Source organism: Acipenser ruthenus, chromosome 3, assembly GCF_902713425.1.
Source record: "Acipenser ruthenus chromosome 3, fAciRut3.2 maternal haplotype, whole genome shotgun sequence".
Taxonomy (NCBI): Eukaryota; Metazoa; Chordata; class Actinopteri; order Acipenseriformes; family Acipenseridae; genus Acipenser; species Acipenser ruthenus.
In genome coordinates, this window is record NC_081191.1 from 8,000,228 (window position 1) to 8,025,584 (window position 25,357).

The 25,357-nt window shown below is 38.1% G+C and overlaps 1 protein-coding gene across 1 annotated transcript; it reads right to left on the reverse strand.

The window, feature by feature from the left end:
- Positions 1 to 640: 640 nt before the first annotated feature.
- On the reverse strand, positions 641 to 24,421 carry LOC117394261 (integrin beta-8-like). Its single transcript, XM_033992376.3, has 15 exons — positions 23,864 to 24,421; positions 17,076 to 17,161; positions 15,813 to 15,984; positions 15,177 to 15,423; positions 14,726 to 14,891; positions 9,302 to 9,460; positions 8,064 to 8,159; positions 7,870 to 7,959; positions 7,149 to 7,283; positions 6,070 to 6,478; positions 5,475 to 5,697; positions 4,733 to 4,836; positions 4,243 to 4,359; positions 3,671 to 3,834; positions 641 to 3,560 (listed from the first exon to the last, which is right to left on the reverse strand). Exons 1-15 carry the CDS (start codon positions 23,958 to 23,960, stop codon positions 3,459 to 3,461), a joined length of 2,367 nt encoding a protein of 788 aa, XP_033848267.3. The 5' UTR covers positions 23,961 to 24,421; the 3' UTR covers positions 641 to 3,458.
- Between the last annotated feature and the right edge of the window lie 936 nt (positions 24,422 to 25,357).

Here is a 25,357-nt window from a genome sequence, read left to right on the forward strand (position 1 = left end):
CCATGATGGAATGCAACTTCTATTATATGTTAACTTATGGAAACTATAGTAAGATCCAAAATGGAAAATTACCTATATGGTAACAATATCCTGGGAGACAGTCAGCATGGTTTTAGGAAAGGGAGATCGTGTCTAACTAACCTGCTTGATTTTTTTGAGGATGCAATATCGACAATGGATAATTGCAAAGCATACGACGTGGTTTATTTAGATTTCCAGAAAGCTTTTGACAAAGTCCTGCATAAAAGATTAATTCTCAAACTGAATGCAGTAGGGATTCAAGGAAATGCATGCACATGGATTAGGGAGTGGTTAACATGTAGAAAACAAAAAGTACTGATTATATTATATATATATATATATATATATATATATATATATATATATATATATATATATATATATATAAACTGCAGCATACAAAATTGAAGGCATATGAAAGAAAATGTTTTTAAAAAATGTACACAAAAGGTTTAAACGATTAAAAAAATATTTTATTTTCAGGATGTTTCTGGCAAAAGCCCTTCTTCATCTGTTTAAAAAGCAAGGTAAACACAGACTGCACTATGTAAATTTATTACCTTTCATTTAAATTCCAGGGGGAGAGGTTATCATGTGCTAATAAAAAAAAAAAAAAAAATTATTACTGGTAGATTTTATTGTAATGATTTGTTTAAGAACAAACAGAGCAGCGTATTACTTACAGTACACCGATTTTAAATTTTACACATGGTTGGGAATTAAGTTGTAAGTACCGTACAGTATGTATCTGGAAAAGCAGTCGATCATAGCAATATTTCGTACATATTAAGTTAAAAAAACAATGTTAACACAAAAACATACAGAATGTATTACACATTATATTTATAAAAAATAAACTACCATTTTCTATGTTACACTTGCTATAACTTAATAAATATCTATGTATCTGTATTAGTTTGATAGCAGCTATTGTCAACAACACTCTCCAGTGTTTCCAAGGTACAGTTTTTAAACAGTATAAATACACAATAAAACAATCAGTTTCTAAAATGATTTGTACACACAGGTATCAGCTAAACATTTAGAAAATATTGTGCAACATGCATGAGTTATTCACTGCAAATTCACAAACACAAGCAGTTGTAATACTTGAGTAGAAAACTCAAGAAGCTTTAAGGAGAGACATCACTAACACTTTGAAAGACAGTTGTACTACTGCATGGCTACAACAGTATACTAGCTCTGTCCACGCAATTTCATTCTGTAAAATAATTGATACAAATCTGATCACAGAGTTTACAAATATTGAAACACAGAATGTATGTAAGTAAATGTCTAACTGAAGCCTGTATTTTTTGTTAAATTGTTGGTCCTGTTTGTTATTTATACTTGTTATCTTTGTTTTATTTGTTAAAATTATAAGGAAAAAGAAAAAAAAAACATGTTCAGTTCAAGTTATTGTTGGCAAAAAACAAAAGATATACATTAAAACAGGTCTGCAGTTTTTGAAAGTTTAAAAAATGTTTTGCTGTCAATGAGGTGTCAAATTTAAAACATAAAAAACAATACAAAAACATCAACAAAAAAACAAGCACAGTAAGTCATGTGCTGATTACCTCATCTTTAAACACGTGCCCTACTTGATTTAATATCAGAATTATCCCAAATGTTCTCAGTTTGGTGGCTATGGAGTAGATTTCTTTTTAGCCATAAAGTACAAAAAAAATTATATACACACACAGTGCCTATAGAAAGTCTACACCTCCTTTCATAATTTTCACCTTTTGTTGCCTTATAGCCTGGAATTAAAATGCATTAAAATAGTTTTTTTGTTTCATTGATCTACACATCCTACCCCACAACTTCCAAGTGAAAAAAATATTCTAGAAATTTGAAGAAAATTAATTAAAAATAAAAACTGAAAGAGCTTGGTTGGATAAGTGTCCACCCCCCTTGTAACAGCAATCCTAAATTAGCTCAGGTGTAACCAATCGCCTTCAAAATCACACACCAAGTTAAGTGGCCTCCACTTGTGTTAAATTGTAGTGATTCACATGATTTCAGGATAAATTCAGCAGTTCCTGTAGGTTCCCTCTGCTGGGTAGTGCATTTCAATGCAAAGACTCAACCATGAGCACCAAGGTGCTTTCAAAAGAACTCCGGGACAAAGTTGTTGAAAGGCACAGATCGGGATGGGTATAAAAAAATATCAAAGGCCTTGAATATCCCTTGGAGCACGGTCAAGAAGAATATTAAGAAGTGGAAGGTGTATGGCACCACCAAGACCCTGCCTAGATCAGGCCGTCCCTCCAAACTGGATGACCGAGCAAGAAGGAGACTGATCATAGAGGCTACCAAGAGGTCAATGGCAACTTTGCAAGAGCTACAGACTTTTATGGCCAAGACTGGTCAAAGTGTGCATGTTACAACAATATCCCAAGCACTCCACAAATCTGGCCTGTATTTTACTCAAGAAAGACCACCTTGAATCCCGTTTGAAGTATGCAAAAAACACTCAGGAGATTCTGTAGCCATGTGGCAAAAAGTTTTGTGGTCTGACGAAACTAAAAATGGAACATTTTGGCCTAAATTCAAAGCGTTATGTTTGGAACAAACCCAACACAGCACATCACCCAAAGAACACCATCCCTACTGTGAAGCATGGTGTGGCAGCATCATGTTATGGGGATGTTTCTCATCGGCAGGGACTGGGGCACTTGTCAGGATAGAAGGGAAAATGAATGGAGCAAAGTACAGTGAAGTCCTTGAGGAAAACCTGTTGCCCTCTGCAAGAAAGCTGAAACTGGGACGGAAGTTCACCTTTCAGCATGACAACGACCCAAAGCACACAGCCAAATCTACACTGGAGTGGCTAAGGAACAAAAAGGTAAATGTCCTTGAGTGGCCCAGTCAGAGCCCCGACCTAAATCCAATCAAAAATTTGTGGCATTACTTGAAGATTGCTGTCCATCAACGCTCCCCAAGGAACTTGACAGAGCTTTAAAAGTTTTGTAAAGAAGAATGGTCAAATATTGCCAAATATAGGTGTGCAAAGTTGGTAGAGACCTATCCCAACAGACTCACAGCTGTAATTGCTGCCAAAGGTGCGTCCACCAAGTATTAACTCAGGGGGGGTGGATACTTATCAAATTATGATCTTTCAGTTTTGGATTTTTAATATATAATCTTTTTCTCAATAAAAACTTATTTTCCCCTTAACAATGTAGAGTATGGTTTATAGATAAGTGGGAAAAAAATCCTAATTTAAGTGCCTGAAACTCTGAGGCACTGATACAACAAAATGTGAAAAGAGTTCAAGGGGATGTAGACTTTCTATAGGCACTGTATATATATATATATATATATATATATATATATATATATATATATATATATATATAGTTTGGAAATCCACATTCACATTTTAGATGCTTCTTCCCCTATTGTACTGTTCACCAGTGTGTATTTACTTGTTGTCAGATGTCATGTAATGGCATTTTGTGGATGTGGATATGCATCTCTCCTGGTCTGTCCCTTCTGTATGTTATTGTCTTCTCATTTGCAGTAGGAAAGTAGTCCTTTTTTAACGTAAAATGACATTATGTTAATGGAGATTCCTTTTCTCATATTTGACCCCAGCCCCCCCCCCCCCCCCCCCCCACCATGTTGGAAATAAAGACACATTTACCTTCTTTGTTGATAAACTATAGACATCAAGCGGAGACTCGCCTTTCACATGGTTCTCTCGCATCACAATGCATTTCAAGATTCCTATTGCCATTACTCCAATCACCACCGTCAGAATGAAGAACAGGATAAATGTAGGAAAGTAACTCTGCTCAGTTATACATTCTGTGAAAAGAAAACATGGTCCTTAACGCATTGTTGACTGCAATAACGTACTAAAAAAATAGTTATCCTGCAAGCCGTGAGACCCCATACAGCAGGCAAGATTTCTAAATGTACCGCAGTTTATAACGGTTGAGTACATGAATAGTGTGAGCGAGTCTAATCTAATCATGTTCCCCTTTCGAACCAGTGTTCTTGAACTTCAGTTATTTCTAGCTGGTTTATGCCATTACAGTCAGGTTTAAGATTGGAACATTTGTGTCCTGCATGGTCTATTGTGACCTCTAGAGGTACAAACGAGTAATTACATTAAAGACAATTAAATTTTAATATTTCAGCCACCTCTCTGTATAGTACATAATAAAACACTGAAATACAGTACATTATAAAAACATATAAATCTCATCTCACCTGGGTATCTGAAGATACGGATCTGTTTTCCTCCAAAGATAGGTACCATTTGAAATTTATGGTGGCATTTTTCTTTTGTTGGATAAAGACAGTTTTTAAAATTTTCACTTTCTGAGTCTGGAGCAAAGAAAAACAGCTTCAGTATAATAAAACATAATTTGTGCTTTGATTTCAGTTAATAGCTTCATTTTAAACATTTAAAATACTGACAGAGGGCAATACGTTTTACAGACAAATACGTGTACCTCCTTTAATGAAATGAATCACATTCATTAAGTCATGGTGGTTTCCTGCATTGCCATTGCCCTGATCTATGGTCCATACATTAACAGTTTTACTTTTTAAATGTGGATAAACCAACAAAGGCCCGTCCTAAAAACAATGTATTGTTACATACAGACCAGTAATTCTACACAATACATTTTACAAAATGCTGATATTACATATTTCTGTTTTGAAAATGTAGCAAATAAAATCACATTAGACATACCAAAAATCTGATTGACATAATGTACCATGGGGGAACAGGTCCTGTTGCACTGTGTTGTTTTAGTTTCAGAAAAGTCATTAAACAAGTGGCACTGCACACATTTCCTAATAAAAAAGAAAAAAAAGAAACACAGCTTTTATTTCAAAATATCTTTTTCTTTATGTTATGTGGTAAATGTACATATTAATACTATTATTATTATTATTATTTATTTCTTAGCAGACACCCTTATCCAGGGCGACTTACAATTGTTACAAGATATCACATTATTTTTACATACAATTACATTATTTTTACATACAATTACCCATTAATACAGTTGTTTTTTTTGTTGTTTTTTTACTGGAGCAATCTAGGTAAAGCACCTTGCTCAAGCAGTGTCCCCCACCTGAGATTGAACCCACGACCCTCTGGTCAAGAGTCCAGAGCCCTAACCACTACTTCACAATGCTGATAATACTAAAACATTATCATCAGTTTGTATTAATAAATTCAGATAATTATTTAAAAAAACTGATAAAATTGAAATACACAATTCCCAACACTTACAGTGACAATTGGATCACTGTAAAACTTGGTTCACCCGCCCAAATGACCATAGAAAATGAGTGTCAATAGTTGCTCGCATAGTTAGGAATACAATTTGTATTCAGTCCTACACTATGCATGTACTCCTACAGTATTTGCTGATATTCTGAATACAGTGATCCTTCTATTAACCTATTAATAAAATGTTAATTACCAGTATGTTTCACACGAGCTTTCGCAGGTTGGACACAGTTCACACAATTGACCTGAACTTCTTAGATCTTCACACTGGCACTTTCCACAGACACATTTCCCTCTTCCACTGCAGATCCGAGAGTCTGGCGTCAAACAGGTCTCAGTAGAGACAGAACAGTTACAGTTTTCACCCTCCCAGCCACTGCTGCATTCACACTTGCCAGATATACACTGACCATGACCTAACAAGGGAAATTATGTTATGAACATTGAGCGCAGCACAAGTGCCTGCTTATGCATTCCTATTAGGTTCTGCCACTTGGTTGAAAATGTCTGTACTGCTTTATGTTTTACAAAAATTAATAGCGCAACTAACCCACCAAAATAAAAACATTGTTCACTTTCTGTAATTAGCATGTCTTCTAAATATCATTTGTAACATTTGATATGTCCTCAATAACTAACCACTGACATACCCAAACACTGAGTATCAGGACAGACCCATCGTCACAAAAATATTGGACTAACTATTAGTCTGATATCAATGCCTTAGCAGTGTAACTAACATACCATTAACATGGAATGGCACAACAGCATATTGGTTCAAATCTTACCACCACAAAGAAGTCCCTGGTAATAGGGGCAAGAAAAGCCATCCATTTCACAGTATTCTCCATAGATTCTTCCAAGGCTGCTTTGGTCACATAAGCATTTTCCACATAAACAAAGACCTCGACCGCTGCAGACGGGCTGCATTTGGTCTGCCTGACAGTTTCTTAAAGGAAGCTGGCCATCCTTTGTCTTCTCCATATGGTTGCACCTGCAGTTTTCACAGTCTGGAGGAGTCACTTCATCCAGGCACTTTCCAGGAGTGTGCTCTGCTGGACTGCCGCACCGGCACGAGCATTGACTCTGGAGTCTCACTTTGGTGGTTTCATTAAACCCAAAAGGCTTTAGGAATATATATGCTTCATCTCCCAGACCATGACACTCTTGCATTCCAACTTTTATATTGAAAAGAACCTGAAAAAGTAACAGTTACACAGTTAAATTCACTGGACATGAGCAATGTCTGCAAATGCCAGGTAGGATTATGCTTGAGTTGTTTTTATGTTTCACCAAGAGACACCCTCCAGGAGGAATGGTGGGCAAAAAGTACAATGAAAAAAGATTGTGCTTCACTAGATTTTTAACTAGCAACTAACTGATTGAAGACTGAAAGGAGGAGCCAGCAACATTATCTTTGATTTGTTATAAAAAAAAAAAGGGTGTGGAAGTTGGAAGGTGTACAGTAGTTATCACTGAAAACATTGTATGAAGTAAGCCAACAGTATATTAAAATTAAAGCCAATAAAATAGTATAAGTAACTTACAGCGCATTCACTGCTTTAAAACCCCATGAAAAAATTGTAATTGTGGTCATCCTGCTGTATGCCCATTGTAATAAAACAATAGTGCTATTCATTATATATGATCTTCAGGTAATTCTCATATTAATGACATAAATAGATTACAACCTAACCTAAAATTACAACCTAATATATAATGCTCACCATTATACCAAACAGAATGTAGTTTGTTTGTTGCTTTGCTTTCATAATGAAAAAGGATAATGCGTGTTGTTTAATAAAATAAAATCTCCATATAAAAGTGTATGCTAAACTCAAGGACTGGAAAAACAAATAAAGCCTACTTTTTCATTTGGTTTCACATTTCCACATTTCTTCAGGCCTGGAGATGTTGAGCCATCAGGACAGATGGCAGTGACGTTAACAAACACCCCATTTGTCAGGCTTTCCACCTGCAATTCCACCTCAGATAAGAGTTTCTGGTAAAAGAGAATGTCATTAGGGAATACAACAGTTTCTGTTTAACACAGGGCTTTACCAGAAATGAAAAAAGAAAGAATTGTCTAAAAACAAAAGATTTGTTTATCAGGCCTTGTGAGCCAGAAACCTTCATAATGGATCATTGTGTAAAAGCAAGTTTTCAGAGGATTTCTCAGAAGCTTAAAAAGAGCACAATAGCATGTTGTTTTCTCTGCAATAAGAACTGGAGCAGATCATTAACGTTGCAGAAAAAGACTGAGTATACAGTACCAAACCAGTCTTTTTTATAATAACATTAAAAAGCTCCTCTACAGTCTTCCTTAATACATTACTTCTTGTCTGTTATCTTATGAATCTTCATGTTCTATTGCTTTTTCTGCTTATATTATTACTTACTAGGCTTACTAACTAATTTAACTTTTCAACAAATCAAAAGTTTAACTTCTGAAGGGAGAAAGTTTATAAAATGACCACTTGGGGTCTACACTTGGCTACTATGTTGCATACAACACTAACGATAATTCATATAGTAAGAAAGTCGGTTAAACAACATTGAACTTGAAAAGTAAATACAAACTGTTTTACCTTGTATGCATCTACCACTAACTCTTTCAGATTGGATGCCTTTGATTCAAGTTTTCCAACCACAGCACCTGGCAGTAATGGAATGAGATCCTATGTAGAAAGACATAAGTTTTTTGGGGTTTTTTTTGCGTGTTTTAACGTCAGCTTGATCATATCAAGCCTAAATATGTTCAGTGTTTTAGGAGATATATTACCTCATACCACGTATATTGTTGTCCTTCTATGGCAAAAATAGAATAAATGCTGTTTTCCAATAACTTTTCAGCCAGTTGTCCTATAGTTGGATGTTCCTGAAAATAAAGTAAAAAGACAACCCTGCTCATTTTCCACAGTTTGTTTTTGTGACCTGGGGGAGCTGCATGTTTCAGAGTAAAGATCTGTATACACGAGGAAACATGTTTCCAGAAACACTGTCGGGAAACTTTTTCAAACAGCACGTGATCATTCCTGCTGCACGCTCCAAAAATAGAGGAAAGCCTTATTGCACTGCGTGGTGCTGCACTTGTAATTGCACTGAAACTTTATATAAGAAGGGAAAGCACCGGACCAGTCGTGTGGACATGGGAGTGGATCCTGAATCGTGACGAGAGAGGAGCGGACTGTCATCTTTTAAATGGGCTGCGCTTCAGTTCTCACAGTTTTTAGTATGGATCCAGACACTTTTGAGGAGTGGCTGAAGCTTGTAGGACCATGAATAACCTGAAATGACACTACAATGCACCAGCGTACATAACAATACAAAGATTGATTCCAAACCATGTCATCTTCTGCAGAAGTACCATCTTGCATAATCACATGGTTGATGACTCATGCTCAGAGTCTCCTGATGACAAAATATTTATTGAAAATGTTTCTCAAAGTACAACCCTTGTCTACTCCGGGAAATGCATTTTCTTGTTTTTGCAAACACTGAAACACCCAGCACACATGAGGAAACATTTTGCCAGGAAACTTGTTTCCTCGTGTATGCTGAGCTTAAGCCTATAATTAGTAGAGAAATGGTAAAAAAAGCTAAAGCTGCTTGCGTATACCTGTATGAAAACTGTTTAGAAGAATTTGGGTTCCACAGGGAAACAGCTTATCTGCCCTGTAATAAGTTAGGGAAATTGAGTCAGTGTTCTAAAGCTGACATAAGTTTAGTTAGTTCTCCATATAGTTTTTTTTTTTTTCTTAAAAGGGCGAGGTGGTCCGATATTTCAAACTTGTAAATAGTGTAATTAAAGTATTCTTTGATGTTAAAGGTACTTCTGTCTCCTGCCTGGATTATCTGACACACCAACACTAAAACTCCAACGTAACAATGTGAACGTAAAAATGTGTACATATTTTTTCTACACACAGTTCAATCAGTAAAAAGGCAACAACATATTTTAAATAATCCATGTTTTGTTTTAAAGCATACATACTGTCTTTTAATTAAAGATTAACTTACCATATTAGCTGCCTCACTATATGTGTTATTAACCAGGTGACAGTTTCCATCATGAGGTACAACGATTCCTGCTAACTTGCTATCGAGTGCCAGATGAGACGGTTGATCGGTCATCACAAGTAGTAAATGTTTTGCTTCTTTACGCCAACTTATATGGCTCTAAAAACAAGACATTTAGAAAACAGGTTTAGCTTGCTCCCAGGATGAACACGTAGGAAAACCTACCAGCAATCCAAAGCCAGTAGCAAAGGTTTTACACTGCTACAAAATCATGAACGAGGAGCGTTTTCTAATGATTCATTAGGATAATTTAAATATTATTTAGAAATAATCCTTGATGGCTAAAAAAAAAACAGGGATATGTCTTCAAAAAAGGAAAGTACCTGTATGAACAGACAAATGTTTCAACAACCATCAGTGTAATTACTTGACTTATAAAAAGGCAAAGTTTGTACTGGCTTGTTAAAACACACAATAAAAAGGTTTCGGTTTTTATTTCACATTTAGTGAAGTCAACAGTTGTTTGTGTCTTTAACACCAGGAATGCTCCTAATGCTCCTATTTCCAATCTATTATCCAATCCTCCACTAACAACCCCGGGAAACTATTCTTTATCTTCTCCTCCCTCCTCAACCCTCCCCCTCATCTCTCCTCGATCTCCTCTGAGGACTTTGCCTCTTTTTTCTCCTCTAAAATCTCTGACATCCGCAAACTCATTAACACCTCTCCCTCCCCCCCACCCCCTCCTGTCCCAACCCCAAAACCCTCTGTCTACCCTACTAACTCACCTTCCTTCTCTCCCCTCTCAGACTCTGACCTCTCCTCCCTCCTCCAGGTCCACAAACCCACCACGTGCACCCTGGACCCTCTCACCACTCACCTCTTTCAAACTGCTGCTCCTGCTCTACTCCCCTTCATCTCCTCCCTTCTCAACACCTCTCTCCTTTCTGGCCTCTTTCCCTTTGTATTCAAACAAGCCTCTATCACCCCCCTCCTCAAAAAACCTACCCTTGACCCCACCTCCCTCCAGAACTACCGTCCTGTCTCCCTCTTACCTTTCCTCCCTAAAATCCTTGAGCGGGCAGTACTTAATCAGCTCTCTGCTTTCCTGTCTAACCACTCTGCTCGACGCTCTCCAATCTGGTTTCCGTTCAGCTCACTCCACTGAAACTGCTCTCCTGTCTGTCCTATATCCTCGATCTCTCTGCTGCCTTTGACACTGTCGATCTCTCTATTCTCCTATCCTCTCTCGCTGACCTGGGAATCTCTGGCACTGTTCTGGCCTGGTTCTCTTCCTACCTCTCCGACTGCACATACCAGATAACCTGGCGCAGCTCAACCTCCATACCTCACCCTCTCTCAACAGGAGTCCCCCAAGGATCAGTCTTGGGTCCTCTCCTGTTCTCTCTCTACATTTGCTCTCTGGGCCCCCTCATCGCATCCTATGGTTTCTCATACCATTTCTATGCTGATGATGCTCAGATCTTCCTCTCCTTCCCCCCGTCTGACCCCACCATCCCCTCCCATATCTCTACCTGTCTGTCTGCTATCTCCTCCTGGATACATTCGCATCACCTCAAACTCAGCCTCTTGAAATCTGACCTCCTTTTCTTCCCCTCCTCTGATTCTCTATCTCAATTCCTGTAGAATCTATTACACTCTCTTATCCTCAGCCAAGAACCTCAGAGTAACCCTAGACCCCTGCCTCTCCAACTGCCAGCACATCTCCACTCTAGCACGCACCTGCCGTTTCTTCCTGAGCAATATACGAAGAATCCGACCCTTCCTCACCAACTACTCCATGCAACTCCTTATCCAGGCCCTGGTACTCTCCCACCTAGACTACTGCAACTCCCTCCTGGCCAGCCTCCCTGCGTCTGCCACCTGTCACTCCAGCTCATATAGAACTCAGCTGCTCGCCTGGTGTTCTCTCTGCCTCGCTTCTCCCACGCTACTCCGCTGCTCCACTCACTCCACTGGCTCCTGATCACCGCTCGCATCCAGTTCAAGACTCTTGTACTCGCCTACCGATGCCTTGACCAGACTGCACCCAGCTACCTCCAGACCCTCATCTCTCCCTACACCCCCACCTGACCTCTCTGCTCTGCCTGCACTAGAAGACTGGCTCCTACTCCACCCTTGCCCCGCAGTGGTGAAACGACCTTCCTATGGATGTCAGGACTTCCACATCCCTGACCACCTTCCGGCGCCTCCTCAAGACACACCTTTTCAGACAACACCTGTAAAACTCAACTCTTCCCCTCTGGACAATATAGCACTCTGCCTTTAATGCACTTGCACTTATCTGCTCCCTATTTTACTATATTTAATCCTGCACTTAACCCAATCTGTAGTATTTTGTATTTCACTTGCATTCGTATCTAACCGTGATTTACCTATCAACACTGTTATCTGCTCCTGAACTGCCCCGTTATCAGATCGTACTGTGTTTTGTATTTGCTCTTATTAGGACTGAAGTCATTGTATTTTGTATCTTGCTCTTAATTGTACTGTAATTCTTGATATGTATTTTTTGTATACAACTGTAAATCGCCCTGGGTAAGGGCATCTGCTAAGAAATAAATAATAATCTCAAGTAACCATATAACATGTCATCATTACACCACATGCAAGATTGAATTGTACCATTTTGCCCAAAACTAAAGGTAAAATTCACGATAAAGTGCTGCCTCATTTGCCTTGGACCACATACTGTGTTTGGAATGCCTCGACTTTGCATATTTCTTGGTCCAAATCAACATCCACTCATGCTGAAACAATTGATCCCTGGCTGTCAGAAGCTTGGCATTTCAAATAGCAAACAAATAAAGACATCCACTGTTCTTTCAATAAAGTTTTTTTTTTTTTTTTTAAAGAATTATAAAGGACCAGCATTAAATCTAACCATCTGTATGCCTTATCTTTAAAAGGCATCTCATTATTGCATGAACTTTATCCCAGCAAAAGCCTGTTTGTTCCACATTATTTTTTGTAAATATCAGCAAGGGTTTTCATGACGCCTACAGTAAATGAAACTGACAGAGTGAACACTGAATGTTTATCTGCTTTCCAAAAGATGAGAATTGGTCTTGGAATTTTATTCTTCACTGTCTTTTTCAGCACAATTGCTAACTGTAGGCCTCACACAGCTTTGTTTGATGCAGTGTTAGGACTTTAAAAATAATGGGCCTTTAATCCCCTATAAAAGTTTACTGTGGTATACCACCCATATTGCCCGTATAGATATGATGTCACTTCTGGATGGAAGAGACAGACCTAGATAAAAAAAAGTTCACATATGAAATCAAATGGTAGGCCCTTAGGTAACTTCAGCCACTTGATATGGCTATGAACAAAATGTTGTTTAAAAAGTAGACAACATGAAACCCTGACATTACTTTTATGTCAGTCAAATGAAGTATAAATCTAAAGACATTTCCAAAGAGATGTGTAGATCTCTTTACATGCACTGAACCCAAGGCTCAAGCATACCAACAGAAATAAAGTGAACATCCCTGGCTAGCTTTTAATTAAGAAAAAGTACTCAACACTGTAGACTGGTTAATAACGGGCACTTTCAACAGTACAGCATAAGCATAGCTGATTAACACATTGCTATGATGAGCCATAATGAATAATTCTCAACCACACCACTACCCGACTTGGACCTTTGCGCCTTACTCCTGGATTCCAGGCCAGCTACTTGTGTCCTGGATCCCCTTTCTACTCACTTCTTCCAATCCATTGCCTCCGCTCTTCTTTCTTTCATCTCCTCCCACATTAACACCTCCCTGTTCTTTGGCTGCTTTCCCTTAGCCTTCAAAACTGCTTGCGTCACTCCCATTTTTAAGAAACGTTCTTTTGACCCTTCTTGCACCCAGAACTATCGCCCTGTCTCTCGCCTCCCGTTTCTCACTAAAACTCTCAAGCGAACTGTCCAGCGCCAGGTGGCATCCTTCCTCACTGAGCACTCTCTGCTTGACCCTCTTTAATCCGGGTTCCATCCTGCACACACCACAGAAACCGCCTCCTCTCTGTAACTGACTACCTCCTCTATGCATAATTATCCTCTGCCTTTTATGCTGTCAAACATGCTATTCTCCTCTCCACTCTCTCTAACCTGGGGATCTCAGGCACCGCTCTTGCCTGGTTTCTCTCAACACATCTCCTACATGGCACGCACTTGCTGCTTCTTTCTTAGCAACATCTAACAAATCCATCCTTTTCTCACTACTTATTCCACTGAACTCCTGGTCCAAGCTCTTGTATTTTCCAGATTGGACTACTGTAACTCTCCCCTTGCTGGTCTCCCTGCTTCAGCTATCAGTCCCTCTTAAGCTCATTCAACATGCTGCTGCTCGTCTTGTATTCTCCCAACCTCGCTATTCTAATGCTACCCCTCTGCTTCGCACCCTCCACTGGCTCCCTATCTCTGCTTGCATTCAATTCAAGATCCTTGTTCTTGCCTACCGCTCTCTTCCCCACACTCCCCCCTCCTACTTCCAATCGCTCATGTCTTCCTACACCCCTCTCGCCCTCTCCGCTCCTCCTCTACTGACTGACCTGTCATGCCTTCTCCCATGCCCGCTCCTTTTCTTCCCTAGAGCCTCTGTGGTGGAACCAGCTACCGGAGAACTTGAGGACTGCTCCATCTCTCACCGCCTTACGCTGCCTCCTCGATCCACCTGTTTAGACTGCACTTGTAGATCTCTTGATCTACCCCTCTTACCATACACTGGACTTGCCTGACCTAAGCACCATGTTCTGGACCCTCACTGAATGCACTATTCTTGCACTACTATTGACATTGTAGATATAACTTGTAATCCTAACTTGTTGCTTCCTAGTTCATACTGTATTTTAGTTGTACTATTACACTTACTGTAAAGTACTGTATTTAAATATTAAGCTTCCTTTGTAACCCTGTACTACCATGTAGGTTGCCTTGGATAAAGGGGTCTGCCAAATAAATAAACAAACAAACAAATAAATAAATAAATAAATAAATAAATAAATAATAATAAAAAAAAAAATAATAATAATAATAATAATAATAATAATAATAATAATAATAATAATAATAATAAAGCCCAATCACTGCTGTGCAAGTTTAAAGATTTTAATCTTTGTGGATAACTAATGATTAAATAATTACCCACAAAGAGCACTAGGCATAATTTTTTTTATGAACACACAAGTAACCTTTCAGGAGATGGGTACAGTAGAGTATGGGAGAGATCCACAGGTACATAAGAAAAGTTAACTGGCACATATATCTGTACTAATGCACCCTACTTTTATTCAATTTCGAAAGACAAGTTCTCCTGGGAAGCTATATGACTAAGATTTTCTGTAAAACACTATTGCTGAATCCTTTATCCCGCCCAGCTGTTAAACCACAAAGTGTGACACATGAGCACTGACCTGACACACAGCTGTCTGGAACATTGCATCAAAACCTCCTTCTGGTGTGTCCATGTTTCCTGAAATGTGTTGCTGTTGAACCACTCTTGTAAACTCTGTGATGTTTTCAGTAAGAGAAAGCACATGGATAAACCCATGTGCTGGCCTGCACTGTATATCATAGTCGCTGTGTAATAAAGCATTGGCAAGAAGAAATACAAGTCATGTTTTGGTTTATCACAATTATACAGGCTGCATAGCAGATGTGAAATTTCAGAGACAAAGGAGTCATATCAATATTATTTATATATGCAATACAAACTTGTTTTAAAATGTTTGAAATTTGAAGAAACGATAGGATCATGTCTCCCACATGCATTGAATTTGTTCACATACAGTAAGAAGCAGATATGAGATATGAGTAAAACATTGGCTAAAAGTTTGGAATCAGGTAATCAAAAGCAATACACACCTGCATGGATTCATGATTTTAGGTGGATGGACATTAATGTAAGGAGAAACAGGCTTGTCCACAAATGATCCAAAGCCAAGCCGAAAGTCACTGGAAAATTCTTGCATTTTTTGCGACAGAGAAAATCCAACAGACTTTAGTTTATCTAAATTGTCTTGCATCGATGCAGATACATCCACCAAATAGTACATGTCCACCGGGTATCTTTCCAGTTGGTGTACTTCTAAAATAAAGTTTACTTCACTGCCTGCATCAGTGGAAATAAATGCATTAAAATAATTGATTTTTTAAAAAATATATATAATAAATAGTACATGTTCCTCTTAAAGGAGTGATGACCAAGTCATTATCAATGGTCCACATTTCATTGACAGAAAATCAAGTATATCTGTATACTGCATATTAAATATATCTGTATACTGTATATTAAAGTATAAAATCAATAGTGGCAGATGGAATAAGTGTTCCTGTGTTGGTCGCATCCCCAATACCTATGAGCCACTAAGGCATCTCACTTAACAGCATATTCTTTTATAATGTCCACCCTTAAAAGGGCATTTAGTTGTTTAATTTAGTTACTCAAATGCCTTCTCAGCAATACAAGATGGAAAACAGTATAAAACTGGAAATACCAACCTGGCCGCAGATGTAATGAAACATCTCTTGGTGTGACCTGTGAGCTTGCTGAGGTGGCATTCACCACTACCTTCACTAAGGGAGACTCAATAAAATGTGATATACAGCCTTTCTTAATTAGGTTGGAGACAAGGTCACATCTTTCATGCAGTGCTGTTCCAACCAGGAAATCCTATTGAAATTGTTGAAGCACAGAACATGTTAATGAATGACTTAAATATAATGGTATTGAAACTGCTACATTACTAAGACAAAAGGAATGTACAGTGGTATGCAAAAGTTAGTGCTAACAGTTAGGGGTCACTTGGACATATGCGACACTCCACGTCTACGGTTTTGTGAAATATCTAGCACACATCTATAGCTGTTGCTCCTAGTGCACACTTCAGTGAACACATTTATTAAGTAGCAAAATAAACAACAAAAACCTTAAGTAAAATGTATTACGGGGATCTCCTGATGATAATAGAAATTAGATTGATTACAAGCTATAGCAGTTGGTGTATTTTGCTAAACTTCCCATCTTGTGAGTTTTGATTTAAAATTGTTACAAACACTTTTTTTAACTTGCCCATCCTATGAATACAGGACCAATATTGTCATGTAAGTAGCTCAAGAAAAGAAAAAAAAGATAAAAGGGGTGTATGTTTGCAATGCTCCCACTTTTTTTAATATATAGGTTTATTACAGCAGAAACATTTTTTGTTCTCGTTTGCTGCCTTCTGTTTTATTCACTGTGCTTCTTTGAAAACTGCCCCCACATTGCTTACGGACACTCAACCGTGGCCTAGTAATGGAAAAACCCTCGCTTCCTTTCAAATACTGGAATAAATCAACACACAGCTAAATATCTACTAAGCTTGTCTTTGTTTATATTATCTAGAGCTTTTATTTGTGTGAAAGAGACAGTGGCAGGATTACATTTCATTCTTTATCATCAGAGTTTTGAAAAACAAAATATATATATATATATATATATATATATATATATATATATATATATATATATTATATATATATATATATATATATATATATATGACAAAAACACAAGCAAACATAATCCTCTCATGATTTAATAACCTTACATGTTGAAATTCAAGGTTATATTCTGATATAGTAAGTAACAGATTTACTGTATTCTCTGTTTCTTTACAGTGTTTGTGTACTCCTTTACAGAAATAACTATTTGGTACATGCTATTGTTAATTTGCCTCTGTTTTGTTAATATTAATAGTACACAGAACAGGAAGAGCACTGTACCTCTTGAAAACACCACCCACATTCTGGCCCCCGGTACAGACAGTCATTGCAGCTTGATACAGAGGAAGAGGTACACCTGTCACTGGCTGAAAAAAAAACAACAACATATGCTTGCATTGATAAATGTTGTATCTATTGAAATGCATCACAATGGCTGAAAAAAGGGTTAGGGAGTGTGTTAAAATTATGCGCTTTAACATTTTTGCCAATTTTATGTTCACTAGTTTGTTCCGATGGTGTTTGTGTTTGCTAACACTTTTGTGTACCTTTTTTTGAGAAGTGGCTTACCAGTCAGAATCAAACTGTATTATAAATAGGGCTTCAGATGTAAAAAAATGAAATCGGTGCATATCCAATAAACACCGGAAAAACACTGGAAATGGTTACTCAGTTTGTTGACTTTACCCCTTTCCCCGCAAATTAAATAAACAAAATACAGTAACCTACAAAAAAAAAAACTTTAATCAGTGGAGTTGGGAAATGTCCCTCCTTCCTGACTTGTATCTCGCATTGATTCATTTTGAATACTTAAACCCTCTCCAAGTAAAGCAAAATAATAATAACTACTGAGTGGCAAAACATTCATACATTTCTATTGGAGGATTGTAACACCCGTGCAGGATTTAAAACAAGATTACTAGAAGCAGAGGATTGTTCTTTCTTGCGAGATTTAAAACTATATTACAGTTCCATCACAGGGAGTATTTACACGCTCGTGGAATTTTAAACTGAATTAAAAATGGTGTTTATATGTAAAAAAAATGCCTAAACACACAGAAACCCCAGAAGAATATGGGCATGACCATAAGGATTTCATTGTGGAAGACAGCACAGGAAAGAAGTTACCACTGAAGTGTGCAGTTACTGTCGAGTTCATACATATTGTGACAGAAAAAAAACAGCCAAGAATTTTGGAAAGTAACTGAAAACAATAATTTCATACAGTATATAAAAAGTGAAAGCCCCGAAAAAAAGATTTACCTTAATCTCAAAAATAGCTAAAAAATAAGCACTGAAAAATGAAATTAATAAAAAACAAAAAACAGAAGCCCTAATTATAAAGCCTCTTCGTCTGTGAATGGGAGATTTTTTGGGTGGCCGATTTGTATATGTCTATGGCGACTCCCTAATGGAAAATGCAGTTTGGCCTGAAGATTGAAAGCAGAGACCCTGTTACCAAGGTAGTTTCAATGTGGAAAAGTGTGTTTGTCTTGGATGTACCTGATTTTCACGACATGGAGGGCTCTGAAGGGGTTTCTTTATCAAGTACACACTAGAGAATTGTAGACATGTGTTGCTGTTTGACAGTTTGACAGCTCGTGCTGGCTAGCACTCTGTTGCTGGTATTAGTGAGCACTTGTTTCCCATATCACACGGCCATCTGATATGAGAAATATCAACTGGATGAGCTATTGAAAAACTTGAATAAATTGCTCACCAGTGCTTGGAAATTCTGGCCTGAGATTCATTAAAACCGTGTGGGTGCGTGCATTCCCTGCTGAGTGACAGGCAGGAGATTGAGACGGAGGTTGAAGTTGATATGCCCTGCGGCAAACAGGATTTATTTACATATGAACACACTGAACAGCTCACGTGACACTACCAGCAATGGCAGCGCACGCAGTACATACAACACAGTGTATGAAAACTCTGGTAGGATCTACAATCTCTGAACTAATCTTCTCTCTTCAATAATAAATGAACGTTGGCTATTCTCCCAGCTGTCGGCAGTTTGGACTTGCTTACTCACTCTTTGGTATCCAACCCTGGTTCTCTCTCTGTCTCTCTCCCACACACACACACACGTCAGCGAATTTCAGCCTCTTTAGGTTTATTAGCAGCCCTGTGGTGAATAAATTGAACCTTTTTATACCTGACGCCCCACTGGAACACACCTACCTGCTGATTAGATTCCACACCTGGTAATCTCACACAGCAGGCAGGCTCTCCCAGGAGTGTCAGGTACTTCATTAATTAATTACAATAAATACACGCTATTTACAATATACATTTACACAAAAAAGCCACTTCATGCACAGTGCTATATACACTTACATTAGTGACAGGTAATTAAAAAAAATATATATATATATATATATATATCAAATGGGTCAAATAAAATATAAATGGGCAAAAGACAAGATGCATCCATTTTCATGTCCTAGCAACATAAGTGCTACTCAATGAAACGTTGACATATTTAATTTTATATTCCATAAAACTACTTACTATGGGCTAACTTATACAGTGATTTTTAGTAAAAAAAAAAGGATTTTCATGTTTGATTTTTTTCAAATAGTCAAAATGTCCTGTGGTGTGACTGTCCCGGAGGTGTGCAGTTCTAAAAACTCTGAATAAACTCAATCTTTTATGCATAAAAAATGCAATATAAGGCTCCGGAACTGATTTTACAGGGGTTTCCTATGCTACTATATCACAACGTAAAAAAAAATCATATTTCCACTTTTTTTTATCTAAAAAAAAAAAGTTGTCACCCAAATCAATGTCCTATGGTGTGACGGGTAATCTGCCAAGAAATTCAGGCATTTTTGAAGACGGCTACACTTCATTTTTGACAACAGGAAGTCAGCATTTTCAGTCAGTCTTAGGAGGACCCCCTGCACATGCATCAAGGTAAGTTAGTCTCTTACAAATATCATTTAAATCACCATCTATACCTCCCTGTAAGACGTGTACATTTTTTATGTCCTTTGGTGTGACGTATAGAAAATTAATTTATAATTATAATTTTTTTAAATGGGCTATCTTGTATTGAAAACTAAAGAATAACAATAGGTTCAAGGCCATAAGATAATATATAGGTGGCTTCATAAGTGCCTGTTTGGGATCAGAAATCAAAAAAGTCCTATGGTGTGACGAAAATGTCCTATAGTGTGACAGGTATTTGAGTGTCACACCATAGGACATAGTCACATTACAGTAAAATAATTCCATCTAGGGTTTCTGTGATGTCATAAATTACGAGACCGAAGGGTCATTCTTGAAATGTATTTTTTTTATGACTGTAAGTCGCCCTGGATAAGGACGTCTGCTAAGAAATAAATAATAATAATAATAGAAATCAGTACTTTATAAACGAAGTACATAGTAAACACAATTCGAAATGATGTATGTAACTGCGAACATAAGTACCTTCAATATAAACAATACAAGAAAGCTTAACTGCCAAAGAACGGGAGTTTGTTATTTGTACAAAACACGCCCCTATGGGCCGTACAATGTAAAATTAGTACAATTTTACGAATGTATAGTTTTTCTAAGTGTAATTTAAATTGTATATGTTATACGTTTAAACTGTACAACACCTGTGCCAACAAAAACATAGAAGAATAAAAGTAAACAGCAACTGCTTTCCTGCCTGACATCACAAATGCCGCCATCACTGTCATTTACTGCCCTGGATGCGCAAAATATCTACCTGTGGAACTGGAAAACTATGTATTAACATCTGCCTGTGGAACAGGAAAACTGTACGGAGGAGTGTGGCAGGGCAGAAAAGCCCAGCATGTAAAAAGGGGGCAGGGCAAAGCCGTGCTGATTAAATGCGTTGCGTTTTATTGCATTATGATTTAAAATGTATTGTTTTGTTTATTTTACAACTGGTGAATATATGGGTGTATTTATTTGCTTACGATTGTAAGTCACCCTGGATAAGGGCGTCTGCTAAGAAATAAATAATAATAATAATAATAATAATAATAATAATAATAATAATAATAAAGAATGGTTTATGGGAATGTATGATTATGAATGTGGCTGGTGCCATATAATGAATTATTGTTTGAGTGGGGTAATTATTGTTAGATGGTCACCAGTATAAAAATGTGTTCAGGGTGGGTGTTCGGAAGGTGGAACGTGAGCGACCGAGCGAGCAAGAATCTAAAACGAAAGTAAAAAAGAAAAGGAAAACAATTGCTACTCGTGCTGGGAAGCACCAGCACGGTACTTGTTTATCTTTGTGATTTGTTTTTGTTAAACTTTTTATTTTTGCTCTGTGAGCAGTGGGGTTTTTTTTGTTAAAATATTTATTTTATTTTTTGTTTGCAATAAAAACAGTGCATAAGCGTTTTGTACCTGTGTGTGTGTCTGTCAGCTTTCTGGTCTGGGAACGTCACTGCTCGGCTACTCTGTCACGGAGTAATTATCCATTAAAACCCATGTTTGACAGGGCTAAGTCTCCTCAATACATTGTAAACCCCATTCTAACAGGATCCATCATGGCGTGCTCCTGTATATATCGGGACCTTTCGTAATTGTCTTCTTGTGTAAAATGAACTCTCTGGACCACAGATATGTTGCAAACAGGACTGTGCCTGTATATTTATTTTCATGAACAAAATAAACAAAACAAAAAAGTCTAACTCCACCCAGGAGTACTAACTAAACTTTTCCCAAGTTCTTAAACTAATAAACCATTTACCAGTCACCCAAACACTTAAGTGTACAACACAGTACCTTTCCAGGTCTGTGTTGTATACAGGTCAGTTCTCCAAGCCTTAGCCTTAACACAGACAGCCTAACAAACATTTCAGACAAGAGTCAATTTCCCAAAAGCAACTTTAACCTAACCAGCATTGTAAGACAGGCGTTTACAAACTGCAGTGTTTACTTAACACCATCGTAACTCCAGTCGTTCTTGAACGACTACTTGAGTTAGAGTGATCTGGCATAATCTTGGCATGTTCGTGGAGGTTCTAATCAATCAATCTTTATTTTATATAGCACTTTTCGTAGTGGACCACCATCACAAAGCACTTTACAAGATGCATTAACAAGACAATCCATAATACTTTAAATACAGAGGAATGCATAATACACGCTATACAGTAAAAAAAAAAGCAGAATACATTAAATACAGTGGAAAGTGCATAATACATGATAGTAGCATAATACATGAAATATTAGCAGCAAAACAGCATCTAATAGCAGACATCAGGCTTAAAGAGCATGGAAAGCAAGAGAGAACAGGTGGGTCTCAAGAGTTGATTTAAAGTGAGCGACGGTGGGAGCATCACGCACCAAAGCTGGGAGAGAGTCCCAAAGAGTCAGAGCCATGAAGCTAAAAGAGCGTGCTCCAAGTGTGGTGCACTTTTGCTTGGGGATAACAAACAGACCAGAGTCAGAGCTCGCGGGCAGGGACATAGCGGGTCAGCAGGTTGAGGAGGTAGTCAGGACCTGTGTGATGAAGGGCATTGTAGGTGAGCAGGAGAGTTTTGAAAATAATCCAGAACTTTACAGGTAGCCAGTGCAGCTGGGCAAGACGGAGGGGGGGTGATGTGATCAGAGGTTGCTGTCAAGATGTACACCAAGACTTCTTACTGTGGCGGAAGGCAGCAGCAGACAGTTTCTGAGGTTCAGGGCAGCTATATTTAGATTCTTGAGTTGAGTTTTAGATCCTACTGGAGACACGCAGCATGTGTGGCCTCAGTTGCAAGGTAAACTAAATGTTTGCAGTTAAGATGCCAGTATAAGTACAAGCAAGCTCAAACTCACACACGGGGCCACTATTTTAAAAGGCAAAAGGCACACTAATCGCTGTTCACTTGACACAATATTCTAATCAACCTCACGATTCAACATAGCCCAGCTTAAATTACAATTGTTAAAGGCAGGGATAGTTACCCCAGCATCAACAATTTAACTATCAAATTAAATACAATCCACTTACCTGGTTATATGTTGAGTCGTCCAGAAGCAGCACTGGAGTTCAGTAGAGACACATAGCACGTGCGGCCTCAGTTGCAAGGTAAATGCACTGTGGGGACGTAATGACAGAACATACCAAGTGCTGCTATTCGGAGGATATTGCTTAGAATCGTCAGCAACACCGCAGACGCCCTCGTAGTCGGCTCGTGGCGTAAACGTTCACATAAGCGAAATCCTGCTATTTCTTGTGAACCTCTTTGCCTCACGGAAGACCAGTGTTTGAAGCTTTTACTTCCATTGCAATTGCCTCCCACTAATTCTTTCTTTGATTCGTTACATTATTTTTTTAGTTTGCATAATAATATATCACTGTTTATTTCTACTTCATTAATTACTATTTCTACCTCATTTTTGGAAATATATATTTAGTTAATACACTTCTTTTGCATTAATTTTTAACCAGTGGTGCATTTTTCGTTTGATTTACAAGAAAACTATAATTTATATATAGGCTACTCCATAAATTAGTTTTAAATGTGTTTTCCCAACAAAGCCCTAAAGAATCTATTCAAAGCCTAACGATGCACATGAACAAGCTGCACTTTCACTGGTTTTGGGAAATGAACTTCAAGAAAGGCAGCCGCACGTTCATCGTGAGCTGATGATATATATTTATATAAATGATTCCCATTCCCAGATTTTAATATTACAAGAGCCAATCTACATTCACGCCGTTTTAAAAGTCAGAGTACAACAACTACATACATGTTTCGCCCTGTTTGCGGCTCATCAGTGCAGTGTAACTGTACTCCGAAAATATTATATTACCATAGGCTGGCTACAGAGTTTTCAAAAGAGATGTGTGTCTCTCACTTAACCGGAAGATACCATTTACAAGTTACATACAGGTGCATGCAATATTTTATATAATTCCAGTTTAATATAATTTGCGTCTTCACCGTATGATGTCCAAGGAAACTATTGTACACTTGCTTAATCAAATGTACTGTTGTGAAGTAGGCACTATATGAGAATAAATAAACATAGACAAGTGTGCCAGATGTAAGGTTAATTGTTATGCTTATATTAAGGGAATAAAGTAATTTAATATTCACACTTACCAGACTCACACGTTTCAAGCGTAGCAGTGAGCATACATACAGTGTAGACCATCTTCATTAGACTCTGGTAGTATTTATATAGATAGCAGGCAATCATAGCAGCTGAGAGGAGAGTTCTGCAGTTTACTCGTGTGTCAGACTTTCAAACACTGATATGAAATCCCGTGAGAGGAGAGCGCTGCAACTTAACAAAGAAAAGAAAGTGGAACAGGAATGCACAGTCATTTTTACACGTTATCGTATTTACCGAATAACCTTGGTAATCCTTTTCGCGTGTCTCACACCAGCTTAAGCATGTACCAGAACCAGGCTCATGTGTTTGTTTAACACAGCTCGCTGTTTTTTTTCAGGAAAATATTTTGTTTTGACTCGACTCGACTCAGCTGGCTATTGTTGGTGTGCTTTGCCTTCCATTCAGACACCAATGTCGCCCTTGAACATTATCACAAAATTCCTTTCGGGATAAGCACGCTTTTATATTGTTTGATACCTTTGTTTGAATTTCAAACCAGTCTGTTAGTCTCTGTCGGTGCAGTAATGAATCAGTTAATACCATGGCAACGCTTGCAGCCCACTGACAACTTAATAAATACTAGTGCTGTGTAGGCGGTATAAAGAATGAAATGATATCACTGCCCAATTAAAACGCTTTTTTTTTTTGGTCGTAAGGGATTACAGTTAACTGTATCTGGTTTAACATACTGTTGTCTGTTGCATTAGCATGTGTGAATTCCCACAGGTTAGTATTTTATAAACTGTGGACAATTTAGATCTCGTTCTTTGTTTGTTAAACGTGACAACACAATGAGAGTTTCGATAAACCGCTACGCCAATAGGCAATAGCAACATGCATTGTTCATTCGTACTGACTAGTGGTACTTTAATCAGAATTTAGGTTCCCCAGAATTACATTATAAGTACATACTAATACTGATTAATACTGATGTTTTCATTAATTGAAATATAAAAGCTACATAGCGACCCGGGCACCGTTGTGCGTCTACTGGACTTGTATGTTGTGTTGTCCCGTTTGTTTGTCTTGTCTGTCCTGTCCTGTGTACGTGTTACCTGTATTGTGGATAGACCCGGTTGGTCAGTGTGAGTGGAGTGGGCAGGGGGGCAGGGGGGCAGGGGGTGAATGAGAGAGAGAGAGAGAGCAGCAGGTTCGAGTGGTGAGACGTGAAGATTAGAGTGAATGAGTGGTGAGACGTGAAGATTAGAGTGAATGAGAGTGTGCAAACGAAGCCTGGGAGGGACCTAGAACGAGATATGAGAAGGAAAGAGCGAGCGAGCGAGCGATTGAATAATGTAAAGTGGGAGTGAGGGAGTAGCCAGGCCAAACAGGGACCGTGTTAACGAATAAAGTGGTTATTCATAGCGCCTGGCAACATCTCCGTCTGCTGCTTTATCTTCCAAGGGCACGGGCCATTACGATATTACTTAATTATATCTTAATTCCATAATTATAAAGACGTCTTAAAAACGGTATCATGC